Source organism: Sander lucioperca, chromosome 22 (assembly GCF_008315115.2).
Source record: "Sander lucioperca isolate FBNREF2018 chromosome 22, SLUC_FBN_1.2, whole genome shotgun sequence".
Taxonomy (NCBI): domain Eukaryota; kingdom Metazoa; phylum Chordata; class Actinopteri; order Perciformes; family Percidae; genus Sander; species Sander lucioperca.
Window position 1 is genome coordinate 10458288 of NC_050194.1, and position 27626 is coordinate 10485913.

The 27626-nt window shown below is 41.8% G+C and overlaps 1 protein-coding gene and 1 long non-coding RNA gene across 2 annotated transcripts in view; both read right to left on the reverse strand.

The window, feature by feature from the left end:
* LOC116044211 overlaps window positions 1-5885 on the reverse strand; it is a 20837-nt gene extending 14952 nt beyond the window's left edge. The window contains exon 1 of the long non-coding RNA XR_004103639.2: window positions 5869-5885. This is a non-coding gene — a long non-coding RNA (uncharacterized LOC116044211). The remainder of the gene's footprint in view (window positions 1-5868) is intronic.
* Window positions 1-26412, reverse strand: part of fam20cb (FAM20C golgi associated secretory pathway kinase b) — a 51989-nt gene extending 25577 nt beyond the window's left edge. Inside the window, exons 1-3 of the mRNA XM_031291217.2 lie at window positions 25092-26412; window positions 24680-24855; window positions 21596-21674 (exon numbers count right to left, since the gene is read on the reverse strand). Coding sequence (XP_031147077.1) covers window positions 21596-21674; window positions 24680-24855; window positions 25092-25603 — 767 coding nt within the window. The 5' untranslated portion in view covers window positions 25604-26412. The remainder of the gene's footprint in view (window positions 1-21595; window positions 21675-24679; window positions 24856-25091) is intronic.
* Between the last annotated feature and the right edge of the window lie 1214 nt (window positions 26413-27626).

Genomic DNA, 27626 nt, shown 5'->3' on the forward strand with positions numbered 1-27626 from the left:
ACTGAGTCAAACCATTTTAATTTAAATATAGTAATTTCCTTTAAAGTGCCCATATTATGAAAAAATCACTTTTTCTGGGATTTGGGGTGTTATGTTGTGTCTCTGGTGCTTCCACACACATACAAACTTTGAAAAAAATCCATCCATGCTGTTTAGAGTGAGATACAGTTTCTGAATGTGTCCTTCCTTCAGTCTCTGGGTGAGCTGTTCAAAATCGGCACGGCTTGTGACGTCACAAGCCGAAACGAGCAGGCTAACCGCAACCATTAGCTCGTAGCGTTAGCATGCTAATGCTAATGCTAGCATGCTAACGCTAGCATGCTACCTCGTTCTCAATAGCAAAGCACTGCTACAACACCATAATCTACAAAAGAACTACTTACATGTGCGCCCTCATTTAGAAGTCTCCCAGCTAATCCTGTCTTGTAACTGACCGAAGTTGTAGAAACAGCCTTTCTTTTACAGTCTGTCACTGCCCGATGTGAGTCGAGTGCAGATGTGAGTCGCGCATGCGTCACTTTGCGACAAGTAGCCTACAAGATGCTAACGGCTTTTTGAGCTAACGCACAGTCTATGAGCTAACGTTAGCAATCAAACAATCATAGATAGCTAAAACATTTTTGAAATGACTGCTGCTGCTGGCTACAAGTTAGCAATCAAACACAATAAAGGCTGTCACTTAATGGCGTTTTGAGCTAACGTTAGCAATCAAACAGTCATAGATAGCTAAAACGTTTTTGAAATGACTGCTAGCTAAAAGTTAATCAAACACAACAAAGGCTGTCACTTGAATGGCATTTTGAGCTAACGTTAGCAACCAAACCGTCATAGATAGCTACAACGTTTTTGAAATGATTACCATCTTCTGTTATTGTATGTAAAGAGAAATGTTTATTATTTTATAGATTTCACAAATTTCAGTATGACACGTTATGCCGTAAACAGTTTAAATCTGAGCATGCGCGACTCACATCTGCACTCGACTCACATCGGGCAGTGACACTGTCTATGGAGCTAGCTAGCTAACATGATCTACATCTGAGCTACTGCGCATGTGCAAGTGCAATCAAAGATAGTACAGAAGAAGAAAAGTAGCTAAAACAGAGACCAGGTGAAAAGAGGATCTGCAGCAGTGAGAGAGAGTGGTGCAGTACAACAAAAATATGGTGTTTTTTGAAAATTAAACCATGTAAACCTATTCTGGTACAACCTTAAAATACAATTATGAACCTGAAAATGAGCATAATATGGCTGCTTTGAATTGAATCCTTTAACAGTCTAGTTTTTCTCAGTAGTTTATATGCACCTCTATGTTTTTATGTGCAGGCAGAACAGTACAGGCTGCCATACTGCGCTTATATTACTCAGGTTGACACACAAATGGCTCCACTGGGCACAGACTCCCGTTGTGAACTGGGTGGATAACAACATGTCTGCACTTTGAGCACATTATCAGGTTTTATATGACACACCAATGCCCTTGGGGACATGGATGTGCCAAATTGGAAATTTGGTTATCCAAACATTTAAAGGAGCCAGAGCCTCTCTGGAGGCAGAGCTAATCTCATTGGCGGAAATTAATCTCAGTGGGCAGAGACAAAGTACCACATTTGTTGAGTTGATAAATTACATTGCAGATTGAAGCAAAGAAATAACTCTAATCCAAAAAAAGACTTTTTTCTTTTCATTCATTCATGACATGATATTGCATGGCTGCAACTTATGATTATTTTCTCAATTATTTGATTAATAGTTTGGTCTATAAAACATCAGACAACTGTGGTTTTGTCTGACCAACAGTCCAAAACGCAAACATATTTAATTAACTACAATGTAAGACCAAGAAAAGCAATACAATCTCACATTTGCAAACTTGGATCAACATAATAAAATGTTTGGCTTTTTTTGTTTGAAACATGACTTTAAAGGGGTGATAGAATGATTATATAGGGTATTTCACACTGTTCCTTAAGGTCTCCGAATAGGGTATACAACATTGGTTGGGCTGAAAATGGCCCGGGTACTGTTTTATGGGCCCTAATGCAACCCTGTGAGAAAGCCCTGAATGAAACGAGAGGTTTTCTCCCCTATAGGGTATGCTCATGAATATTTAGATGAGCTGCGCATTTTCAGAAGACCAGCTGGCCTCAGATCAGTGGTTTGTATGTAAATTTTGGGTTGTGACAAAGGCTACAGACTAGAGCCAAATAAGGTACAGCCACCGAGTTGACGTCAACTATGAGCTTTGTTGAGATTCGCCCGTTTTCAGCTGCAGTTTCAAAGATGAGATTTGCATAGGAAAGGGGTGTCAATGGGACTTTGAGGTTCTATGTATGCCTATTTTACCCACCGAACTGTCGTAATTCAACTATGACAAGGTAAACTCGGTAAACTTATTGATATGATTAAAATAGTAATTGTGCAGCTACACATTTATGACTTTAGAGGGTCAACTGGCAGGCTTACACAGTCAAGCTATAGAGTAGTGTCACTAGTTTGGTTCACCTACAGACTAATAAGCTAGTCTTGGAAAACCAATTTATTATGATTTAGTATTATTAAATTGCATTATTGGGCACATCAGCCAAGCTGATACCAGCTCGGCCAAAAGCAGAAGATTTTGTTAGCTATGGCCACAATCTCAAAATTCTCATATTTGATACATATACTATCAAAAAGCACCAAGTCAAATATTCTATTTCCATGACACATTATGCTCCCAATAGATACCATGTGTCTTGTTTACATACATATGAACACAGGTGCACAGTGGAAACTGAAAGTGTTTCAATTGTGAGAACACATTCAACATGAAACGGACTCTGAACACGTTGTCTTAAAGCACGTTGTACTTTATGACTATAGCTGCCACACCCAGTGTGTCTACAACCATGTGTAGCTTCATGCAATGCAGCTCCGCTGCTCAAGCTGCAGGCAACAACCTATAACAGACAGCAGCACAGCAACCCTTCTGGCTTTAGAGGGTGGAGGAAGGACAGCGATAAGAGCGAAGATACTGTAACCTTCCTAGTAACTAACCATTATCCAGATCTACGGATGAGAGTTGTGTGCTTGGAGGTATGTGGTGATGGGATCATCTGCACATGCCCCGAAGAGCCTTTCTTTGTGCTCGAAATGGCCCGGCTACATGTAGATGCCATCAGATTGCCTCTGATTGGGGCTGAAGTCATCCCTCTCCTCTTCTTGTCTTTCATGTTGGCTACATTAGTGACAGGAGAGTAATCAAAGCTGCCATTAATGCCTGGCCATTTCCTCTGCCCTTGTTATGCAGCAGGCCCACAGGGCAGGACTACGCTTCCACTCCACTGAAGTACAGTGTTGGGGGGGCAAGACGGCTAAAACCACCCAGCTAATGGATTTTTCTCATTTCCTGTGGCTTTGGTCTTGAAAGAAAGAGAAAAAAAAGATCCTGGTGATGGTAAGAGTAGTGATTTGTCAAGAGTGCTTGTTTAGAGACAAATGGGGCTATCTTTTAATCACCATAAACTCAGCCCATCTTAGACCATGGCTGTGTATTAATGTGTTACATACAGAAAGGTCTATATGGCTGCAGCATTATTAAGTCTTCTCTCAACATTTTCTAACATAAATGGATAATGAATATTGAATGTGTTTCTAAGTACAAATATCTTGGTATTTTAATTGATGAATCTCTTTCTTTTACCCTTCATATTCAGCAGTTAGCAAAAAGAATTCAACTTAAACTAGGGTTTTATTTCAGAATCAAATCCTGCCTTTCGTTCAACTCTAGAAAGAGGCTGGTCGCTGCCACTTTTATGTCTGTACTTGACTATGGTGATGTTTTATACATGCATGCTTCATCTCAAAGTTTACATGCACTGGACACTGTATACCATGGATCTCTGAGGTTCATCACTGGTATGAAAGCCCTCACCATGAACTGTATGAACGTGTTGGATGGCCTTCTTTATCAACACGGAGACTTCAACACTGGCATATCCTCATATACAAGGCTATTTTAGGTCTCCTTCCATCCTACCTTCTGACCTATATCAGTGTAATTAGTAACGGGACTTACAATCTTCGTTCCCAGGATCTTTTCCTTCTGTCTGTTCCAAACTGAGCTAGGGAAAAAGGCATTTAAGTTTGCTGCTCCCTCTACATGGAACAAGTTACAGAAATCCATGAAACTTACTGAGCTGGTCTCATTGGTCGCTTTTAAGAGGATGCTGATTGACTTGGAGGCAGCCACATCTGGCTGTAGATGTTTTGCCTGATGTGTTTAGGATTCTGGTTGACTTTGAAGGATTTGCTGTTTCAGTTGTTTTATGTTTTTAGTGTTTTTGTGTATTTTGTGTGTATGTAGTGTATGTGTGGTTGTACTGCTGCCTGTCTTGGCCAGGACACAAAAATAGATTTTTAATCTCAATGAGTCTCTTCCTGGTTAAATAAAGATACAAAAGGCAACACTAGTAAAAAAAATTACAATTTGCCTGGATTTAATTTCTGGGGATTTATGTTCTTGAGTATTAAAAAAACTCAAGAAATGTCAGCATGAAAAGTCAAAAGCTTAAATGAATGCCCTTATTTACGGTCTTGCTGAGAGTTAGAAAACCAATAGCCCTCTCATGTCTGTGGGTTAAATATGAAGGTACAGCCAGGAGATGGTTATCTTAGCTTAGTTTAGCATAAACAACAGAAATGAGGAAACAGATGTCCAAAGCTAAAAAAAAGTCCCCCTTCCAACACCTCTAATGCTTACAAGTTGACAGTTACACCACGTAACTGCCCATAAAAAAACAACTTACTGTAGTTACATTTTGGTTTGTTAATTAGTTAGCTTTAGAGTTACCTTTGGACAGAGCCAGGCTAGCTGTTTCCCCTCGTTTCCAGTCTTTAAGATAAGCTAATGGCTTCCTTGCTCTTGCTTCATATTTAGTGTACAGACATGAGAGTGGTGTTGCTCTTTGACCAGTTACTTTAAAATGTTTGGTTTAACACCAACTGCATTCATATGAATTGATTTTTATTTTTTTCAAGTGTGCTTGTTTTATGCAATAAGTTGTCCATTTTGATGAAGACTTCACCAACCTGATTGTGGGAAGTATAATATGTCAAGTACGTGTCTATGTTGAAACTATACTGTATATAAAAGTCATTTGGATGGGATGAAAGGATTTCCCTGCCTCACCTCATTCAGAATGGCTGACAATGTCTAATTCAGCGGAGCTGAATTAGACATTGAGGGACAGAGGGAGAGAAGAAGAGAGAAGATAAACCATTCATACATCCGTTAGCAACGTCCCATTAAATCCAGTTGAAGTGGCTCATTCTGCCGGGCAGCGCTTCATCCTGTCTGCCTCCCACGTTGTCTCCATCCCACTCGCCCTCTCTCTCTCTCTCTCTCTCTGTACAGTATCTCTGAGTCACACTACAAACTACCAAGGTGCTTTTTTTTATCATGTGGCTGCTGCGCGCAATTTCATTTAACTCAGCATCAACTTGTGAGTTTTACTTTAATCAAAGCTGGCTTAAAATGACCCACCATCCACCACCATGCATCAGGCATTAAACATATGTCCCGGTGTGAGTAATTAGTAACGTAAACCCCCCCAAATTCTTTCATGTCTGGATTGAAATTTATTGCTGAGACAATTAGTCTAATTATACAGTTTGCTGCCTAGCTGAGAAGGCGGTGGCATGCCACTGTAACAGGATCCAACTTGTGTGCTTCTGTGTGTCGCCACTTTTGACTCACATGTTGTTGTAAAAGCAGAAACACGGATTGTGTAAAAAATATGCACTGATGGGATTTGGCAACATGCTCCAGTAGGCGACTCGCACGTCTGATTTATGACACACAAATCTCTCCGGATCACAGTTCACGCCTCATAGCTAAAATAATACACACATGACGAGAAGAACAGAGGAGAGGAGCGTTTGAGTATTCTTCTGTCGTTTCTGGAGAGAACCACCGAGGGGCAGCAAGGGCCTCAGAGTCTTAGAGCTATGAAGAGAAACCCCCAAAAAGTGGGTTAGCGGAGAGAAAGGGAGACGGTAAAAGAAAGAAATAATACAAACTGGGTGGTGAAAAAAAGAACATGACTCAGTGACACAAATCAAGGGATTTGGGATACACTTTAGTAAAAAGCAGCGAATGAAAGAGAGAGGGAGGATCGGCATCAAGGTCTGGTGAGCTGTGAGCGACTGCAGCCAGGGCCTGTGGTGTCCTGAAATCCAAGGGCTGTGTCTGGTAAATTGGTGGGTGGGGTACACGGTGGCTGTTGATAAGCAGATAGAACACAGATCTGCGCCTATAAATAAACTATAAATACACATAGGGAAACCCTGGAGCTATAGGACTAGTATGGCAAGGTCACAGAGGCTCCAAACTGGAGAAAAATATCCAGGGGAAAAACAAGAGAGAGATGGAGAGAGAGGGAGAGAGGGGTGAATGGAGAAACCAAAGCACTGAGATGGAATGAGGAAGGTATCCAGGAGATTTAACCACAAAACATACAAGCAACACACTTTATCAGATCTCACGAACACCATGAGTCAGTTCTTCTGTTTCATAAGAGCAATAAATGAAGGGAAAGGCAGCCTTGTATTCCTCAAAGCTCAGAGGAACCAACCTCTTTTTTTTTTATTGCAGCACCATTATAACCTCACAAATAAAAGAGGAAGCCCAACGGATGGACACGGCTGGAAAGTACAATACAAAACTGACCTTGTTAAGCATTTATAAGGACTGTCTGGGAGGCTTTATGAGCAGGAAAAACAAGTTTTGCGAGAGGAGGAACGATAAACGTCAGATTCAGATTTTCCAGGGAGGGCTGCGAGAGTAAGTAGAGGGAAGAAACTCAAAGGAGGGGAGGAAAGGGACAGAGTAAAGTGAGCGTGAATCACTCATATCATATCAGGAGAAAATGAGAGCCCAGAGATGTTGTCGTGGGGATCAGCGCTCTCCTCTCGCTTTCTATTCTCCTAAGACCATAGATTGAGAGGTGTGGCTGGAGGAAGAAGGAGTGATGGTGAAAAGGAGTGACGGGGAGAGAAAAGGGACAGAGAAAATAGGAAATGGCCTTGGGAGGGTTAGAAAAGAAGCCGTGAGGGGAAAGAGGAAATAAAACATGCGAAAAGCAAGAAAAAAAGGATGACAAGCAAAGGAAGATGAAAGGTGCTGAATGAATGAGCCGATGGCAGAGTGTGATCATACTGACAGCTTTAAGATATTGAAGGATAGGTTCTCATTTTTTTCAAGTCTCTTTTTAAGACAGACGTGAACAGCAGTTTTCACGTCTCCGAAACAGAAAGTGGATCAGATCTACACAAAGAAACGAGTGAAGAGGGAGAAAAATGCAGCAGGCAACCGGCCATGGAGACACAAACTGACAAGCTTAGTTCCTTAGTTGCAGCTAGCAACAGCTACTAATGACGTACACACCATGGCAGATGCATGCACATTTAATTCAGGGAATAAAAGAAACATGGTCAAAAAAACCAATGTTAATTTGCATATTTAAAATGTCTTAAATCTGTTGCACTTAACTGCAGCTCTTCAAACAAACTGCTTTTAATGTTTCTTTACACGGACGGTGTGACAGACGTGAAAGCCCCTCTTCAGACTGACTAATAAATTATGAGTTGTGCTCTTCTATGTAGGAGAGGGAGTGTTTTGGATAGTGAACGCTGCATGTTTAAGTAGTCTGCCTGCTTAAGTTGTCCGTGAACAGTAAATTAGGGGAGGACATGTGGAATTAAAGGTGAAAGCAGTGGCCTGTTCCAGACGCTGGGCTATGATTTTCAGGGATCATTACTTTGAATGATGAGACGGCCACGCCCCCTCTGAAGTTAGCTCGTGCTTGGACAAGAACTCAGACTCCAAAGCTCATATTTGAATAAGCGCTGGGCAAACACCATAGATGCCCCCCTTCCCCCTCCCACTTCAACACTGCACTGAGTTAACTGAACACACAGCACAGCATCACAGTTGGTAGGAAAGCTCTCGCAGCACACTAATCCGTGGCGTTTTGCCAAGCTGCTTTCTCCTCGCCAGGCCTAACAATGCTGAAGTCACTTTTCCTCCCTCTCTCTCTCTCTTTTTTTGCAAACAACAACAAATCATAATCCTTCGGTGGGCGCAACCATATGGTCTTGTCTTTATCCTTTCTTTATCCACACCCCACTGACATTAATAATCTGCAGGACTGGGAAGATGGTATAGGGCCAAAACACTCCCAAAATTCAAATAATCCCACTGTAGTTTTTTGTACTTCTTTTAGCTGAAACTGACATCGTCTTTGAAATGCCAATAGTAGCCTACATTAAAGCTGCAAAAGTCAGTTTTTATATTTCAATAACAGTGGTTTAAATGAGTAATGTGTAAGGTGTGGCTCGTAGTGACAGTCCCATAGAGAATTATCACCTGAAAATTCAGTTATAGCATCATTTAATGGAAAAAGGTTGTTTTCAGTGAAAATGCTCTGAACACTATCTGCAGACAACTACAGCTGGTGAACACAGTGGAGCATTTAGCAGCTAAAGAGCCACATATTTCCCCTCAGGAGTTAGTGAAAAGTAAAACAGAGCTAAAAGGGGGGAAAATATTGAACCTACATTAATCAGGTGGCCAGAAACATGACTCCAAAGCTAATGCTAACGTTGCTCTGCATCTGCTAGATGTGTAGATAGGCAACTGTTTGATAACAGCTTTAACATACCGACTTAAAATAGTGCTTATTGTGTTTACAGATTGTTTATGCTGCCCCCAAGTGGCCAAAAATACAGTTTTTGCAGTTTCAGTTAGCTTTAGGGGCTGGCTATGCTGGTGGCTGTTTGGCTGCAGGATAGTCATGCTATGTTATAGACTAGCTTGTTAGCCTAGCTCAGGAGTTTTCAAGGCACTATTTTTTAGATGCAATTTTTTTCCACAATTTGTAGGTACAATTTCTAGGGTGGCCAAAAACAAAACTCAAAATGCTAATGTTGTTTGTTGTTTGCAAACACGTTAGCCCTATCTGCTGTATATGCGAATGTTGTGTTTACAGCTTGTTGCACTGCCCCCCACTGGCCAATAAAATCAATTCAAACTGCTTTTAGTCTGCACACATAAAAAATATTTTAGCAATAATCTCTCTTTGAACCTGTTAAAACAAAAAAGGCATTATTATTTTATGTTGTAACTGTAAGTTACATAATGGTTGCTATTTGAGTCCATGTATAATCTGTTATTTGATGGTTTTGTTTCAGCAGCGAGTAAATTTGCATCTTGTGCCAATAAAGCACCTATAAACTGTAATGACACAGCATTGTTAAACACAATTAAAATTAAAGTGTGCCAATAAACAAATAGGCAACTCAGTCTGAGTATATTGTTGTTCCACTTAAGCAGCACATCAACAAATCACATGCTGTCATCCCTTTCAAATGATGCTCATCTCTAAGAGGTGCTTAAGCGGAGACTGACTGGTACAGTACATGCAACCTTTTCCATCCTGTTTCATGTGAGGCAGCAATACATGTTGGGACTTGGGCGTTATGGATGGCTTTTTAATCTTCCCATCTGAGGTTGGTTGCATCACTTGTTTTGACTACCCAACCTCCCTCTTTTCCTCTGAAGAGGATGTCAGTGGTGAAGCTTGGAAGGGGTATGCAGATATTCAATTGTAAGAGCAGAGCTTTCTACTTTAATCAAGCTCATACAGTATGCAGCCGTGTGGAACAGATGTTATTTAATCCGCATCTATACCATAGCCAGAGCACGGACAGCTGTGGGTCACACAACCTTTTTCCCACCGTAACCTTAGCCGCCGCTCTGCTGTTTGTTAATTACGTATCACAACATGCCCCACGTTCCTAAATGCCCCCCTCAAAAGGCAATTCCTTTGGGACAGGAGGGAAGAGAAAGCCCAATTAGACCATGTGTCCATCTGCTGAAAGGAAGAGGTGGAGGGGGAATAAAAGAAATGAGATAAACACAGTAAAACAACGTGACGCCCCAAAGACCTTGCGGTGCTATAATTAAACCTGACAATCAGGAATGTTGGAGAGCGACGGGTGAACATGGTATTTTACCTCCTGCTTCATTACAGTCTAATGATCCCCCCTAAGGTGTTTTCCCTGACGCTAACTACAGCTTATAAAAGGGATCAGTTTCAGCGTGAAGAGGCGGCAAGCTTTAATGGCTGGTGAAGGTAAAGACAGAAAGTAAGGAGAAAGATCACAGGAGAAGCTCTGCAGACCAGACTGAAGCTCGGGCAACGCTGGATATTTCTGTAAAACCAGAGCTGTCTCGCCCTGTGGCAGAATAACAGATACTGTGTGTATATTAACCACTGAGCATGGCAGCTTCTTCAGGCCATCGCAGCTCTCAGATCAAGAAAAGTGAAAGCACCGGTTCACTTTATTTTAAGGTATGTTTGCCCCATTCAGAACATCTTTCTTTAACTGCTAACTCCAAAGCATATTCTCTCTCCATAATTTATGAGACTAACGATACTTTCACCCTGGACACATTCAGGGCAGTTTCATCAAACTCTGGGAGTGCTTACAAGTTAATTTGGCCGGAACATTCAGGCTAAAATAACCAAACCAAGACAGATGAAAATGCTTCTTCTAAGATGAGTGTGGTGCTGTTTCTTAGATGTAAAAATGTATTGAGAACAGGAAACAACCCAAAAAACGCAAAGGTTTGAATGCTATACGAAGACAGATGTTGACATTTGATAGCCGGCAGCTGAGCAAAACAAGCTGCAGTCAGGACTGATGCTCACGCTCTGTTATTCCTTCACATGCTCTTAAGCACAGAAAGTACACGATTCTTGGCTAAAGTTGAAGGGACTCAAGTTAGATTTATTTGATTCACCATGCTGCCAAAATCTCCAACCTCATGAGATGACAGGTTTCTAAAACACTGTCCAGTGAACAAGCCAGTTGTGAGTCAGTGTGACTTTTGTTTACAAGACCTGGTTTGCATGTTATCATGCAGCCTAAACTAGCATGAACTAAATCATTTTTTTAAATAAAGTTACTATAGATTGGCCCCCGACTGGCGTAATTAGACCTTTAAGGGTGTCAAGAAAAATAATCTAAGTTTTACTTCTTTTTTTTTTAATGAGATTCATTTTTAGCCTTGCGTCGTGAATATTCAGTTTGTAACCTGAGCAAGAAAAAAAAGCTGATGTTTCCACTTAATTAAAGTATGTGATACTAAATACAGGACACATGACACTGTCACACTCTCTCTTTGTTCATTGACTCTGGGAAGACATAAAAGTCTCATTTCCAGTCATGAAACACCCTCTGTGCCTCCGCTTTCAGCATCTGGTCCTCAATAAGAATGGCAGCGCGTAGGGCTGGGCCCAGGCCAGATGAATCAACGTCTGCCGCAATTGTCACATTAGCTGTTGAGGTGTGCTGTGTCCAGACAGAGAGTAAAGCCTGGCTTTGAGTGACAGCTCCTTCAAAGCGAAGAGACAAGATGACAGATGGTATCGAGGCCTTGCATTCCCACAGAAACACAGAACCGGATCAGCGTCTCTGAGATGTTTATGGGCGAGTAATTAAGCTTCTTTTTGGAATTTTCTAAGAAACAGTGATTGAGTTTATCAGGGATGAACCGTCATTGTGGCGGGGCCAGGAACAACTTGCCTCTGAGACTGCGGAGAAATGGCAGCACAGCATTTCAAATCCATGCACACCATTTGTGTGTGTGCGTGTCAAGCACGCACACACACAAACGTGCACTAACGTGCGTGCGCACAAAGATGGCAGAGGAATTTAGCCGAGGCTTTGATATGCAGATTGGATGCTGGCTTGTCATTTCTGCTGGCTGCAACACTGTGTTATCGTTCCTTCAGCACAGCATTAGAGCTGATAACATTTACCTGAAGGGGGCAGTTGACTGATAATATCGTCAAAGCATTTCTGCTCCTGGAAGGCCTAAGCGAGGGCCGCGTGGAATTTGCCATAACAGTATTACTGCCAAGTGGTGCTCATACGCACATGAGCACAAACACAAACATGTACACACAAATCAGCACACAAAGACAAAGAAATATGACCACTGTCTGTCTCCTACAACTACAGCATACTGAGACAGTTTGGAACACATGCATGTCCAAAATCATTAGAAGTGGCAGTAAACAGTGACACACACACACATACACACACACACACACACACACACACACACACACACACACACCTCATTTGCAGTGACAGCAGTGCAGAGTGAGGAAGTGGTGAAAAGACTGGATGCTGATTTTGAGTTTTTAGAAAAGAAATGGATGTTAGCATTACACAGACATGTCAAACTTAACGATTGTGCTAATCAGCTACACTAAATAAAACCGGCACTGTGTTAGAATACATTACTTACTAATATCTGCATTCTACATAAATCATGATGGCTGATAACTGTAGATGGCAGAACGCCAACAGTACATTAACAGATTACAACAGTTTTCCCCCTATCCCCAATGGACCATAGATTATTTTCATAAGCTTCTGCTCATAGCATGTTTTTCTATAGTACGCTGAGCAATAGGTCTGCACTGCTTATTGTCCATTACCATACCAACTTCAGCCCCATATTAAGAGATTATTATCAGAGTGGGCCAGTTTAACCTTTATTTTTATTTACAGGATATTTCACAGCTGCTTGGTAAATAGGTCCTCAACCACTTTTACATCAGAACATAAAATTAATTTACACAGGAAGCTAGAGGAAGTTATTTTTATCCTGTGATAAATATGTTCCCCGACGACAGAAAAAGTGGTTAATTTTATAGTCGCCAGTGATATAAGCCTTTCCATGCATGCCATTATTTGACCAATTTGCACTGGAACACATACAATTTACCCAAAAACATGTCTCTACGTCTGTCTACGTAAATGTACACAACCCTGTTTTGAGTCTTGACCGTCTGATTGAATAAAAAGCAATGATTTATGGTAACCAGGCCACTGAATAACACAGTTTTCATCAATGCCCTATGGGCCCAACCTTGTCCAGTATTGATCATTTTCAAGGTCTCATATTGTGAAAAGTGAGATTTCCATGTCTGTTTTTTATTATAAAGCAATTCAAGATGCTATATAAATACTGTGAAAGTATCAAAATGTCAATCCACAAAGAATGCACACAGTCTGTATTCAGAAACGGTGCACGAGCCATCAGAACTTCCGTACAAATGTGATGTCACGACTATACTATATATAAGTAGAAAGTGCTGCTACAGTGCCAAGACAGAGACTGTTTAGAACCAAGACACCCCAACCTGGAGTAGTTTCCTGTATCAGTGTCACGTGAGCTCCGTCACTGCAATGCCTCTTTAGGAGACTAGCGGCAAGTCCGAGTGTATTGATTCCAATAGGAGAGGGAACGTGAAAACAGATTATGAGTGATTATTTCGCCCCATAGTCACCAAAGTATATATAGGACCCATTTCTCACAAGCCACATAACACACTAAAATGAAATTATTCATACGGACACATCAGGAGAAAATTTACTTTGTTTGAGACCTGTTCAGAGAAGCTAACGTCAGCTAACGTTCGTGAACGCCCTAACAAAACTAATCTACGTGATGCTAAATATGTCTTTTAGCACTGTAAATATCTAACGTTCACAAAAGAACATATTAATAAATGATTCAAATATAACTTTTCATCCATCCACACGACGTTCACTACACGTTCAAACGAGGCCACACCCCTTTAGGAGACAGGAAGTGTGTACAGTTTCATAACATTGGCGCCGCTTGAAATGCGCTATCTTTAGTATCTTTTGTCAAAGAGCACAGATGCGGGAGACCAGGAAAACGCTGACCAATCACAGCAGACTGGGCTTTATCGTGAGTGGGTCTTAAAGAGACAGGCGCTACAACAGAGCGTTTCAGACAGAAGATGAATACAGGTATATTCAGACAAACGTTATGAGAAAAATAATGTTTTTTGAACATAAAAGCATGTAAACATGTTCTAGCAAAAACCCAAAATATGTATAAGTATGAACCTCAAAATTTGCTTAATATGGGACCTTTAAGGGAATAAAAATAAGCATGTTCATTTTTCTGTCCATTTCAAACAATGTTAATCTAGCAAAATGGCAGCTTTGTCTCTCTCTACTTTGTTTCACAAATTACAAGTTTCTACATTTTTCTGACATGGAAGTTATTTAAGCATCCTCCAGCAATGATTCTCTGTTAACACACAGACTCTGCTATTTTCACCAATACATCAGGGATGAATACAGGTGTATTATCAGTATGGCCTTATAGATTAGGACTAGTATCCAGTGTCACTGAAGCTAATTAGTATTAAATATCTAAGGCTCCTGTAGCATCAGGGTGGATTTTATCATTTTTGTTTTAACACTTCACCTCCATCTCAAGCTCCAACAAACTAACACATACACACAGGGGAAAGCAGTGTGGCTGTGCTTTACATGATCCTGGTGGCCTGCAGTGTGTTACAGTCTCGGCAGGGAAGAAAGTAAAGGGGGTCAGATAACTGAGCCTCGGGGCTCCATTGGATCACTGAGCACTTGAACACACTATTTTTTTTCTCTGTTCCTCCAACAATTTTGCTTCAACACAAATAATACCCTGGTGAAACAATTATGACATAAGGGGAACAGTCAAAACATTAAGCAGAGAGAAGTGCAAAGCCTTAAGTGCTGCTAAATAACACATCTCACAGTGGTTGTAATTTTTTATTAATTATTCAACTGTTTTCTCTAGCAACAGAACAGCAGAAATTAACTGATTGGAGATATTTCCTTAGGTGGGCCAGTGCGTTTACAAGCAATTATAATATTCTGCAATTATTCATGATCCCCGAGTGCTCTATTTAAGATGTGGAGCATGTGCAGGACCTATTGCATTTACAGTTTAAGTGGGCTCATATTTTGGGCTTGGAAATATATGTTTATTTGGTCATACAGGGATAATTGTGATTGTATTTTAAGTGTGTATAAAAAACTGCTTATGAGATATAACCTTTATGTGAATTATAAGCATGTAATGTATGCAAATATAATCACAGTGGATTTCATGCATGTGCTACCTATTGTATGCAACAGGCATGTACAGTATAGGGTTTCATTACTATATGTGCTTTATATATCCAATTATTCTTGTAAAAATGTTTAAATGTTTTACGTCATGGTTCAATGCAGCTGCCGGAGTGTGTGTTGCACCATTTCCAGATATGATGGCCAGCAGTTTTGGGGGTTAACATGTTACTTTCTACCCACTCAGCTCTGGCGTTGCAACTGCGCTGCTGTGAATTTCCAAACAGAGCTCCTCTTATTATCTGTGCTCTGTATGACTTGTCCTGAGGCGGTCCATCCCTTTATTTTCCGACTCAAAGTCAAAGCACAGGCACAAAAAGACCTTGTGAATACAATATCACGCAGCAAACATGCACACACACTGACAAAAACACCAAACTGACTAAATGTATACAAAAAGTGAGGGCCAAAAATGGAGGTTAGTCCAGAGAGAAGTGCGCTTGTTTGACATCCTTTTGTCTGGCAACACACGGGAACAATCGCTAAATTGTCCTGTCTTTTATCAGTCTCTCGGTCTTTGCCTTGTACGAGGACAAATCTGGGCAGCTTTAAGCAAGGATAATAAGGGTTTTTGTTGAGACATGCCCTCCCCATCTTCAGACAAAGCTCCCTCAATCTTATTCTTTCACCTCCCACGGCTAATGCAGCTTGATGATACAACATCATCTCCTCTACGCAGCAAATTTCCCACTTATATTTCACATTTAACACAGACATTTCCTCCAGGCTGTTATTTGTGCTGCAGTCAATATGTTATTGACACAAACGAGGTGACATTATGTGGCTCCCGTCTCCTGTCTCCCCGACGTGTCAATCAAAAATTACTCATGGACCCGACTCAGCACAGATATAGATCGCTCAGTGGGGAGGAGCAGCGGACAGAGCGGATATCTCTTCTAGGAATAGTCAGATTGATTTGTGTGCGACTGAGCCAACAGTCGGCTGATTGGCAAGCGATACAATTAAGTGGAAGCGAGAAGGAACGGAAGACCATCATTATATCAATCATCAGTCCTTCCCCCCGCCTTCCTTTGTCGATCATCTGCACTCATCATCTAATGGGCTTTGTGTGCTCCGAGATGATTTCCACTGTAAATATTACAATCATGTTTCCCTGGTTCACACCAGCACAAAGTCATAATGACAGAGAGACAAAAAGAAAGAGGGAAAGACAGAAAGAGACAAAGAAAATCAAACAATTAAAGACTTTCATTGTCAGTGTTCTCTATCCAGACACACAGGTTCAAAGTGCTGAAAAGTACAACCCTACAGCTGGGACTCGAACACACTGTACGGCAAAGGTCTATGTCAGTACGCAGAGGTTCCTTGTGGTCCTTAAGGTATTACATACATACCTTTTCATTGCACTAAAAGTGTCTGACAGCAAAAGGCACATTATGTGTATTATCATTATTTGAGCTTGAAGGTAAGCTTTTGAACGTACAACATGTTTTGTTGCTGGAGCGTTCTTCCCAAAGGGACTGCACCTTTTCAAAGAGCGAAGTTTTCCCGCCACAGAACAACAGAGTGGGTTACCGGTCCAGTCTCAAGCTGTAGTTATTTTCTCATAGCTGCTAACCAGAGTGGTAGTAATTAGTGGCCCTTTTGGAAATCGAAAATCAAGTTAACGAATGTGAGTTATGATTGAGCACGACTTACAAGGTTTTTTTTGCCAAGAGTTTCACCTGTCAGGCAACATAGCAGTTTCCCTAACCCTGCAATTGGTGGAGATGTCAGGGGCATACAAAGCCACTGTACAAGAATTAAAGGAAAAAACACCATTTCATGAGTGCTCTATCGGTGTCCCTCATTGTTCTATTTGGGCCCTTTTTTATTTAGAATTTATATTCATCATCTACCATACCTATCTGTTCAGAAGTTAATATCAAAATGTATGCAGATGACACAGCAATTTATATACATGTTAATTCTAAATAGCAAGATGCAATTTTCTTACTGTAGCTATGTAGAAAAAAGCAGATTGGTTGACTTACTCTTGCTTGAATTAAACGAAGAGGGTGTGGGACATTAAACATGTTAAATATTTAGGTGTGATACTCAGTTTGCTGTCATAATTTGTAGTGGTGTTAATCATGCAAAAATGTTCTACTTTTGTTAGACTTCAGTTTCAATATACTCAATTTGCTAGATTAATCTAAATGCTGGTAGTTTTTGCAAATGTTTTGATATTGTTTTGCATTGTCAACTTTTTGGAAGTTTTACTTTTGGTACTAAAAAAAAGAGTTATTTCTGTATTATGTATATTTGTTTCAGCCAACCACTTTACTTTTAGCAGCAGTATTCTAGCATATCCACCTTGAAAAACACTACAAGCCACAGCATACAGTAGGTGTACCATAGGAATTATCTATTAGGACAGCTGGGACTGTTTTCTTCTTGTTCTACAGTGTACCAAAGCATCAATGTGCATTTTTTGCCATTTGAGGTAGATTTCAGGATAAGTCTTCCAAATGTCTATATGTTGTATATTTTGAGGGCTTATGAGTAAAATGAACATGTTTTAACCCACATATGTGTAGTAGATGCTCCCAAGCTGACAGCGTAAAATGTTTGTTTACAAGAACAAAAGCAGGATTTATGGAAATGCCGCAAATTTAGGGTTATTTCAGTCCTGGCCACAGGCACAACAGCATGCAGAGGATGACGAAAGTAATAATTGAGCTTAGTCATAAAACTCAGCTTCATTCAGGTTACAATGTTGTGACAGAGAGTACAGCCATGATGTTTTCATCGGTCTACTTAAGCAACACAGGGATGGGCATCAGCTGGGATTTTAGTGCCATCCCTTAAAGACTCTCTGATCTCACAAGACCTGTGGTCTTAACAAACCTTGCAAAACAAGCCTTGAGTTAGATTAGAGTAGTTAAGACCGGGTTTATTCCATGTCTGGAAAAGTGGACCGCAGACAGCAGTTCAGTGGGCTGATTCATCTATGTTACATCATAGCGGACAGGTACTTTAAGCCATTTTGTGGTGTCTCAATACAGTAGAAGCTGATTCAATCTCTGTCATATGAATGGTTAAATCATTCTAAAGTGTGTTACTTGACCTACACATACAAAGGGTTCCTCTGAATGTCATCACAAAACAGAGGTACTGACCATTCTCTCTCTCTCTGAGGAAAAATGAAACAAATACGGGAACCCTGTTAATGGATTTCTTCATCTGTGCCGTTCATTAAAAAAAGTGCAAGAGAGAAAAACAAAAATGCAGAGTTTCAGACACGGGGGGAGAATGATGAAGAATTACTAAGAATGAGAAAGAGACAGAGGGGCTGATAAACAGAGAGAGCAGGTTTCCACAGATATGGATGGTTTGAGGGGTCGATCGTTACCCAGACACCCCGTACATGCCTGCCTGCCTTCGCTGCCTGATTGGCTGGCACACATTTGAATTAGAGTTGAGAGGAGCCATGCAGAAGAGCACAGCCAGAGAAGTCTTTGATCTCTCAGCCTCTGTCTCTTTGATGCACCATGTGGAAACACACCAGCAGATTTGGGAACCAGGAGATGATGTTGGGTGTTAAGTGGATGTGTGTGTGTGTGTGTGTGTGTGTGTGTGTGTGTGTGTGTGTGTGCGTGCGTGCGTGCGTGCGTGCGTGCGTGCGTGCGTGCGTGCGTGCGTACATGTGTGATCTTTGCGAGGGAATGACACTGCAAATCTGTCAAGACCTTGATTGCAGTCCAAATGAGCACACACACACATGCCAGCATGGGTTGCCCTATTTTGTTAAAGTCAAGTGCATTCAAGCAGGAGGGAATGAAAAAGCCCCCCTCCCATTTCACTCTTGCCATTTTTCAGGATTATCAAACATCACGGCGGCTCTGACAACCACAACTGTCAACCATCAGATTTACGCCCAAGCCCACCATCCCATGCTTTTCTCGGAAAATGTAATTTCACATTTCCGTCTGGGTTCAAATTCGAGGCAGTGCACCAAGATAATCTGCGGATTTTGACTCTGTGCGTGTATTTACAACACTCTTTGCCTACGTCTCCTCGTCTGTCTCTCTACTATTTTCTCTAACCCTGGCACCCTCACCTCTCCTCCCTCCTGTCTTGCACTCCAAACTTCTCCTCTCCCCATCCCTTCCCTCCTCTCACCTCATTCTCATCTCTCCTCTTCCCAACCTGTCAGGATGATTTCAGGCTTGTTGCGTCTAGCCTGACTTAGTGTGGTACGATTGAAGCAGTAATTACAACAGTCTCTGAATAGCTTTTCCTCCCACCTCACTACCTATCATCCACAGGCTTAACCCCGCTCTCCATGCTGACATGCAGGGGCCAGACAACAGTCTTGTGTAGAAAAGTATTAACCCACAATTAAATTACAATCACCATAACAAAGGACAGGTGACATTTAAATCCACCAATCAAGGAGGGATAAGGAGCAAAGAGCGCTTCTCTTGGGATGCATGATTCTCTTGGATTATTGTCTAAATATGACAGTTTGGATAAAGTAAATGAGAATTAATCAAATATTACACAGTATCTATCTACCAGTGTGGCATTTTTTTTAACCACTGGATAGACTTAGCTGCTCTACAAGTTAAACCAAGGTGTAATACAGGGTGTGTCGACGTAAGCACAGTAGGTACAAAAGAAAAAGAAAGTGGTGCTTTCCCTCCTCTTCACCCCTTGATGTGAGACATTGATAATAAGCTACAGTTCATTAGTCGGATCCTCTCATATCACAACTGGAATAGGATTCAGAAGGAGATGAGGCACGGAACAGAGGTGTTGGATTACAAAGTTTACAGAAATTATGTCTGGCACCATTACAGAGAACCAGCTATGGAGAAATAATGACAAAAGATATAGCTCCTGGGTTACCAAGAATGATTCCTGAGAGGCTGCTGCCTGTAGCCACGTCTGCGCAGTGGGCACCAAGCCAAAAATACATACCTTAAATTATACCTTATCCTCTTTCAGGAACCAATATGGGACTTGTGACAAATTTAACAAGACAACAAGAGTCTACAATCACGCTAGCAGTCCTTTCTTTGAGCTAAATGCTAACATGTTCCCAATGATAATGCTAAAACGCTGATGTTATGCGGGTGTAATGTTTACCATATTAACTATCCCACAGTGATTTAGTATGTTAGCATGCTAACATCTGCTAATTAGTATAGTATACATTACAGCTTGAGCTTGCAGATATTTGGTTATGAACAAAGGTAATGCATAAGTTAAGTTTCGACCTAATGATTGCACTAGATAAAAAGGATCACCAACGTTATTACAAGTAGAGTGATAATCGGGCCCAAAAAAACCCAGACCCAAACCCTACGTGAAACTGTATAGTTTCTGTCTAAGCCCAAACTGAGCCTGAACCACTGCAGCAGGTTTGGGCCTGCTTTTTTAATCCATGCAAATGGAAAGAGTTGAATAGATAACCAGAAGACGGTGATCAAACACAGCTGTGCACACCCATACATAATTCATGACATTACCAGGCTATGAGGTCTTAATTTTAAACAATTTAAGTACACACAAAAAACAGCGCAAACCCGACCTGATTCAAGCCATACATCATTTTGAGAAATTATAGCCTGGCCCAATCAAGTTCGAGCAGAGAATCAAAACTCATCCTGAAGGGGACATGAATGTGTGTAACAAGTTTTAGCCTGAAGATGTTGAGACATTTAACTCAAAAACCACAACCTCATGGTGGCGCTATATGCAAGGGCAGGGGATCACCAAAGCCACTAAGACTCATCCTCGGGGCCCCATAGATATATGTTCCAAATTTCATTGCAATCCATCTAATAGTTGTTGAGATGTTTCAGTCTGGACCAAAGTGGTGGACTGACCGACCAACCAAACAACCAACATGCACAGAGCCACACCGCTAGCATATGACTAAAAGGTTCGACATTGAAACTGTAGAGATAAACAATTAAAAAGTCATGGTTTACAAATTTAGTTTCAACTTCATTGGGTTATGAACACTTCATGCTGTAGCAAGCAAGGCAAAATCACATGCTGACAACAAGACAGTGACATTTAGCCAACTAGATGGTTTTGACATTATCACAACACAGATAATTGATCAGATGAATCAGTCATAAAACAACACAGCCAGCGTTGCCTGAGGGCTGAGGACCTCAAATATGGCCACTAAAGGATGTGTCGTGTCACCTGAAAGCCCTGCGAGGTGAAATGCCTACTCAACATTTGGCTCTGACACAGCAGAATGATGTTGGCCTTCAGTCGAATATCAAGGTTGTGCTGAAATGAAAGCAATTTGATATAGCCAGAGAGGCGAATGAGGAAATGAGATTGATGTTGTGAGGAGAATGAGTAGGTAGTAGGATGAAAAAAGGAAGTCAGTGGAGGTAAAGAGCTGCATATATTGGTGTTTTATGCTGAAATGGCACTCAAGCTTTAACACGATATGAGTATAAGAGATTGCTTTTCTTAAAGAAGGTGGGTTTCCTAAAGGCAGTTTAACCAGAGGAACAACAGAGCTAGCGGGAACTATTTTTTTTCAAACACATACAATACTTACTTCATGGGTTTAAAGAGAGCCTGGCCGTAGTTCTGGAAGGTCATGATGAGCTTGAGCTGAGTGCCTCCAGACTTCATTGCTGTTGAAGTGAAACAGACAACACTGCTGTTAACAATACATTAACCGAAGGCCAAATTAAGTAATAAGCACATATATTAACCGACCAGAAGTGTGTTGACCAGTAGACTGTGTCACATGAGTAGAATAAAATGCATAAAGCTCAGAGATAAGAGCCTATCCATAAGTCCATATACACATGAGGAAATGAGCCTATATTCTGTTCATATTAACCATAATGTAATATTGACTGACATTGATTTGATTTCACATTTTAGAGACATGTCATGTTGGTGAAGCACTGTTGTGTGTGTGTGTGTGTGTGTGTGTGTGTGTGTGTGAGAGAGAGAGAGAGACTGAAAAGGCAGAGCGCTGATGTCACAGTGTTTGTTTGATGGGAAGGGAGAGTGAGGGGGTGAAGGACAGCCAGTGCTCGCCCGTTCCTCCCCTGTTTACTCTTTCTTTGTATTCTCTGGAGGGTTCATCTCTCCCTGTCTCATTGTGTTTGTATTAATCCTTCTATCCTTCATGTTTTACCCCTTTTTGTACATGATAATGCAGTCTAAAGGCACTCGCGGGACTGGGCCAGGCACTGTGGCGAGGACTATTCAGGGCTGAAAAACAGCAAAACTCGCAAAAAAACAAAACAGAGCAGAGCAGTTTTTTCTTCTGCTGATCGATCGAAAGCAGTGTTTCAGTGGCCTTTTGCCAAAGAACAACCTTCTCAATCAATGCTCTCATTTATTTTTACATATGGGAATCACGAGGACAAGAAAAATGTTTACAGAGAAAGAAATTACAAGTGAAAAGATCAATGTCCGCCTGGTCTCACTTGCTTCTGTGTCAAAAGAGTTTTCCTGAAGATATTTGGGGGCATGTTGGATAAAGGCAAATCCAACTATAATTGATAGGAACTGTACACAGGGGACCATGAATATACCATTTAATTTCAACCTCCACTCACAGTACGCAAACCGCAAATGAAAGTTACAGACCTCCCATATCATCTGTAATAACATTTATCATATCTGCTGCATTTGCACGCGATGCCCTAATTGATGGACGTTGCTCAAAAAAGGTTAGAGAGTATAATGCATCCGAGCAGTCCTATCCTTGAGTTTAGATAGTAACCGACTGCTATTGGCTTCTATTGGTATTCTGCCCCAGGCCTGTGTTAAGGCTCTGTAATTACTGAGCCACCATGTATTTAGCTGGCTAGAGATGCTGAGAACTGCTTCCTCTATCCACCCAGCCCGAGAGACAGAAAGCAAGAGGGAGAAAACCAGAGAACATGTTGAGCAGAAAGACAGGAAAGCAAGAAATACATCCTTCCTTTAGTAACCAGGCAGGGATACTAGTTTTATAAACAGTTAATCCTACTCCCAGTTAAGTATTTAATCTTTTGCTAAAGGCCAGTAACAGTTTTGTGATTGGCAGATGAACCTGAAATCTGCAATCACTTTTCACAGCGAGCACAAGATGGGCGACTTTGAGTCGACAAGCACTCTTGGAATGTGGGAGCTGGACTGAGCCAAAAAAGGAAGACAAAAAAAAAGAAAAGCAAAAATAGATTCCATATAACTGCCCCAGCGTGGATTATCATCTCTGTCAGGTATCTACTTGCACTTGCGGCTTTCTGCAAAAAAGCTGGATTCCCCAAGCACTCGCCAATCAAATAAAAAAGCCACAGCGTTTGATTTGAATCACACCGTGATGTGTAGCCACATAATTTGCATTGAGACCAGGTGTTCTGATATATTCTGCGGTGACGCTTTGTGGGGATAAATGAGAGGAAATTGTGGTGTGATTCGGCGCTGTTGTGCGATAGCCTGCAGCTGACTTCCATCTTCATGCATACTTGTGTGTGTGTTTGAGTGTGGGTTCATGTTGTCAGTGCCTGTGGCATCGATAGGCATAGTTGTCCATTACTTAGCAGCATCTCCTCTCAGTCATAGCCAGTAGGGCAAGTTACATTAGAGGCACACATTACTGTTCGACTGACACTCAGTGTTGCCAGATTGAGCTGTTTTCCACCCAATTGGGCTGGTAAAATTTGTTTTGGGAGGCTTGTGATAATTTGGGCTACTTTTTGTGCCATTTGGGCTGTTTCCCCCGATGGAAACCAGTCGGCCGTTTCTCCTCTCTGTGTATTGTGATTGGGCCTGAAATGTCATTTCAGTTACAACTAGGTGGAGTCTTTTCCTATTCAAACTGTTATTCCGTTACAAAGTCACAACTCTGTGATAGAAGCCCTGTAAGAGCATATGTCTGTTCATAAAAGTGAGTACTTTTTACATGTAATATAACATCTGCTTGGTGAAGTTGATTTTTTAATTACTGCAACCATACTTTTGGGTTTGCCTAATTGAACAAAAGAAACAGAAGACCGTCTTCTCATCGCTATTGCTTTTTCACTTGTCTTCAGCCGCAGAATAAAGAACAAACCAGAGAGGATCTGAGGGAGTAAATTCCTGTTCCACAGGACAAACCCAATACGTCCGTTATCAGTATGTTACAAAGCTATTAAGATAAAATGTTCACTGCTGTCTAGCTGGACCAAGAGCTGAGTGTGTTTGTGTCATTTTATGATAAAACTGATTGGGCTACTTGGTGTCAGTCAAATCTGGCAACACTGCTGCTGACACAGGTTCTGATATTTGTAAACCAAACTTTGACCTGAACAACAGAGACACCCAGCAACTAGATAACCAAAATGGCACAGGTTTAATCCATGAGCCCAACCAATATATGTGTCCATCAGTAGACAAGTGGCCTGTCAAAGTGGCCCTGAGCTTGAGAGGTAGGTCATACGGCAAGCAGCCCCCAACACGAGCACACATTTGTTACACCATCCTTACACCTGAACAATACACGCCAAAAATGCATGTCATGATGACTTTTAAAAAGAACACATTTCCTGCTTTATAAGCTTGGGCTTCAGAGTGAAGTGAAATGTTGACCCTCTGTCTGTGCAATGAAGCCCTCCTGTTAACCAGCCAGTCACCCCCTGTGGTTCTTATGACTCACCAACGCTGGTGATCCTCTGGGTGACCAGGTCCTTCAGGAGGGCGTCGATGACTGGGTTGTGTCTGGAGTACAGCTCGTATCGATTTATTCCAATGTGGAAGCGGAGCCAGTTGGGGTAGGAGTCGGCCGTCAGCTCCCCTGTTGGGCTGAACTCATCCATGTTGCCTTCAGTGTTCCTGGGTGAGGAAAGGAAAGGGTAAAGGAGGAAGTCAGATTATTTTTTTTTTGTAACAGTGACAGGTGTTGCGCAACAGCCCATGAGCACATGCAGCATTACAATAATGTGATTGCACTGTAAGCCCTCAGATGTGACGTTTTGGTCTCATTATGAAATGTTTATTTAAAGCTTTTGTTGCATTAGAGTTGACTGTGATATGCTTTCAAAAGTGACTTTATGAGCCAAATGCTTTACCATGCCTGATCCTCTGCAGCTTTGGGGTCAAATCTGATGTCCGTGTTGACGTTGAACAGCGTGTCCTCGTCTGTCAGAGGTGGCGGGGATCTTTTATATAAGGGGTGGTCATACAGAGCCGACAACCTTGAACCCTTAACCGGCATGTTTTTGGCCACTGTGGCGTCCTGGATGAACTGTCTCTTCCTGTCACCACGTTGCCCCAGGTGCTCCAGTCTCCTGAGAGCCTGCGTTTTGTCGCCTGGAACCGGGATCCTTTCCAGGGAGTGGGAGGAAACATTGGAGCTGGGCTCGTTGCTGAAGTCCTGGAGGATCCGCAGGGTGTGCTTGTTAGGCCAGCCCTGCTTCCCCCAGCTCTGAGGCTCCTCGCTCGGCGTGTGGGAGCACGAGCAGCCGCTGTTGCCATGCCTCTCCAGTTTTGGTAACAAGTCTATCATTATGTGCATGGAGCATGCGATAAGGAACACCATGAGGATCAAAACCCGGAATTTGCGCAGGAGGATCATCTTCATGGTCTCTCTTTTGAGCAGATGTGAGTATTTACTGCAAATGATGAGCACGCAGATGAACAAGCTGACTACATCGCTGATTATGTTTATTAGACTGGACGCCAATCTAATGAAATATACATTAAACACGTAGGAGCCATCTTCACTTGCCGTCTTGAGTAAAGGATTCAGTGTTCAGCCTTTGTATTTTCAACATCAGAGTCCTAGCTGCTTTATGCGCGCGGGTGTCCAGGAGAGATTTTTCAGAAGCGCAAAATCATCCGCAAGCGTCCAGGTAAAACACGTTGAGTCGGTTCAGACCAACGGTCGATTTGGGCAAGCCACATCTTCTTCCCACTGCCACCACCAAATATTTCAGAAGAGTAGCAGACAAGTGAGTAGGATCCAAAAGCAGCTGTGATACGCGGGGGGAAATGGTCCGTTAAACGTGCGTGTCCAAGAGGTTCGAGGGCGCGCATCGGTCTCACCGTCCAACCTCGATTCTGTGCGGGGCACAGAGCAGCCGTGGATCAGCTGGGACTTCGGCCCGGGGAGGGGGGGAAAAGGAATGCACGGGAAGTGCAACCTATTCACATTTGAAGTGCTTTATGGGAAAGTCCCCGAAAAGTAATGTGTGCTCTTATCCACCTCGGCGATCCAGGATGCGTAATTCTTTGTCACGTCGAGTCCCAGACTAATCAACCGAGGCGAGCCAACGCAATAAACTGCACAGGTAACAAGAGACAGAGATCCTCCCGCAGGACCAGCCAACCTCTAGGAGTAAATGCACCTCCTGTAGCATGTGTGAATCTGGGTGGGTGTGTTAAATATGATGATGAAGCCAAGACTAGAGCCAGCCTTTGCTCGGCGTCACTGTGCGCAGATTGGCTGAGAGAGAGAGAGAGAGAGAGAGAGAGAGAGAGACTGTGACCACGTGAAGCATATAGTTGCTTGTCTGTATTCCTCTCGGAATAAATCCTCCCTGCACATCCCGGCTGCGCAAGAAGAGGGCGTCTTTTCACTGGCCAATATTCAGCCTGGCTTTGTTAAACGCAGCAGCAAAGCAGGTTTTTTTTTTTTTTCTGAAATTCATCTCCTTGAATCCCTCTGAAATTTCTCCTCCGAGACGGCAGTCAATCCATCGATGATACATTAGACAGGCCTATTAGAGCGCTCATCAGTCTGAGGATCCAGTTCCATCCTGCGCTGCTGCCACTCAGCACCAATCACATCTCCAATAATGTTTTTAAGGCTGCATGAAATGAAAACCACAAAGCCCCTTTCAGCGGTGGTGGAATGTAACTTAGTACATTTACTCAAGTAACGTACCTAGGTAGGCTAAAAATGTAAGGTACTTTGTTTGAGTTTTTTCTTTTCATGCCACTTTCTACTTTTTACTCCACTACATTAATCTGACAGCTTTAGTTACTAGTTACTTTACAAATTAAGATTTTTGCACACAACACATGTAGTTTACAATATACAATGTTTTATTATAAATTAAACTACCCAACAATGTATAGGCCTACTTAGTTGATTGACAGAACTGCTTTGAACGTTTCCAGTTTCTAAAATGTGCATTGAGTACTTTTACTTACAGTAAGTACATTTTTTTCTGATGATACTTACATTCTTTTACTTAACATTTTCACTGCGGGACTTTTACTTGTAAAAGAGTATTTTTACAGTGTGGTATTAGTACTTTTACTTAAGTAGCCTAAAGGATGGAAATACTTCTTCCACCATTGCCTTTCAGCACTGTGCTTTCTAAAAGAAAGAAATAAACTGACTCCACGCTTTTCTGCCGGCCTGACCCCTAACCTATATGCCACCTGAAGCACCTACAGTACAGTACACCAACCTGCCATGAAAGCCAAATAAGAGCCAGCACTCTCCAATATCCAGTCAGTCCACTAATGTTTCTTTTTTATGGCTAATTGGCACAGCATTATGGCTGCATCCATGCTTCCTGGTGGCTGTAAATAGGCAGGAGAGACAGGGTAATAAACTGCTTGCATTTTATAGTATGGCATATACGCATGAGTAA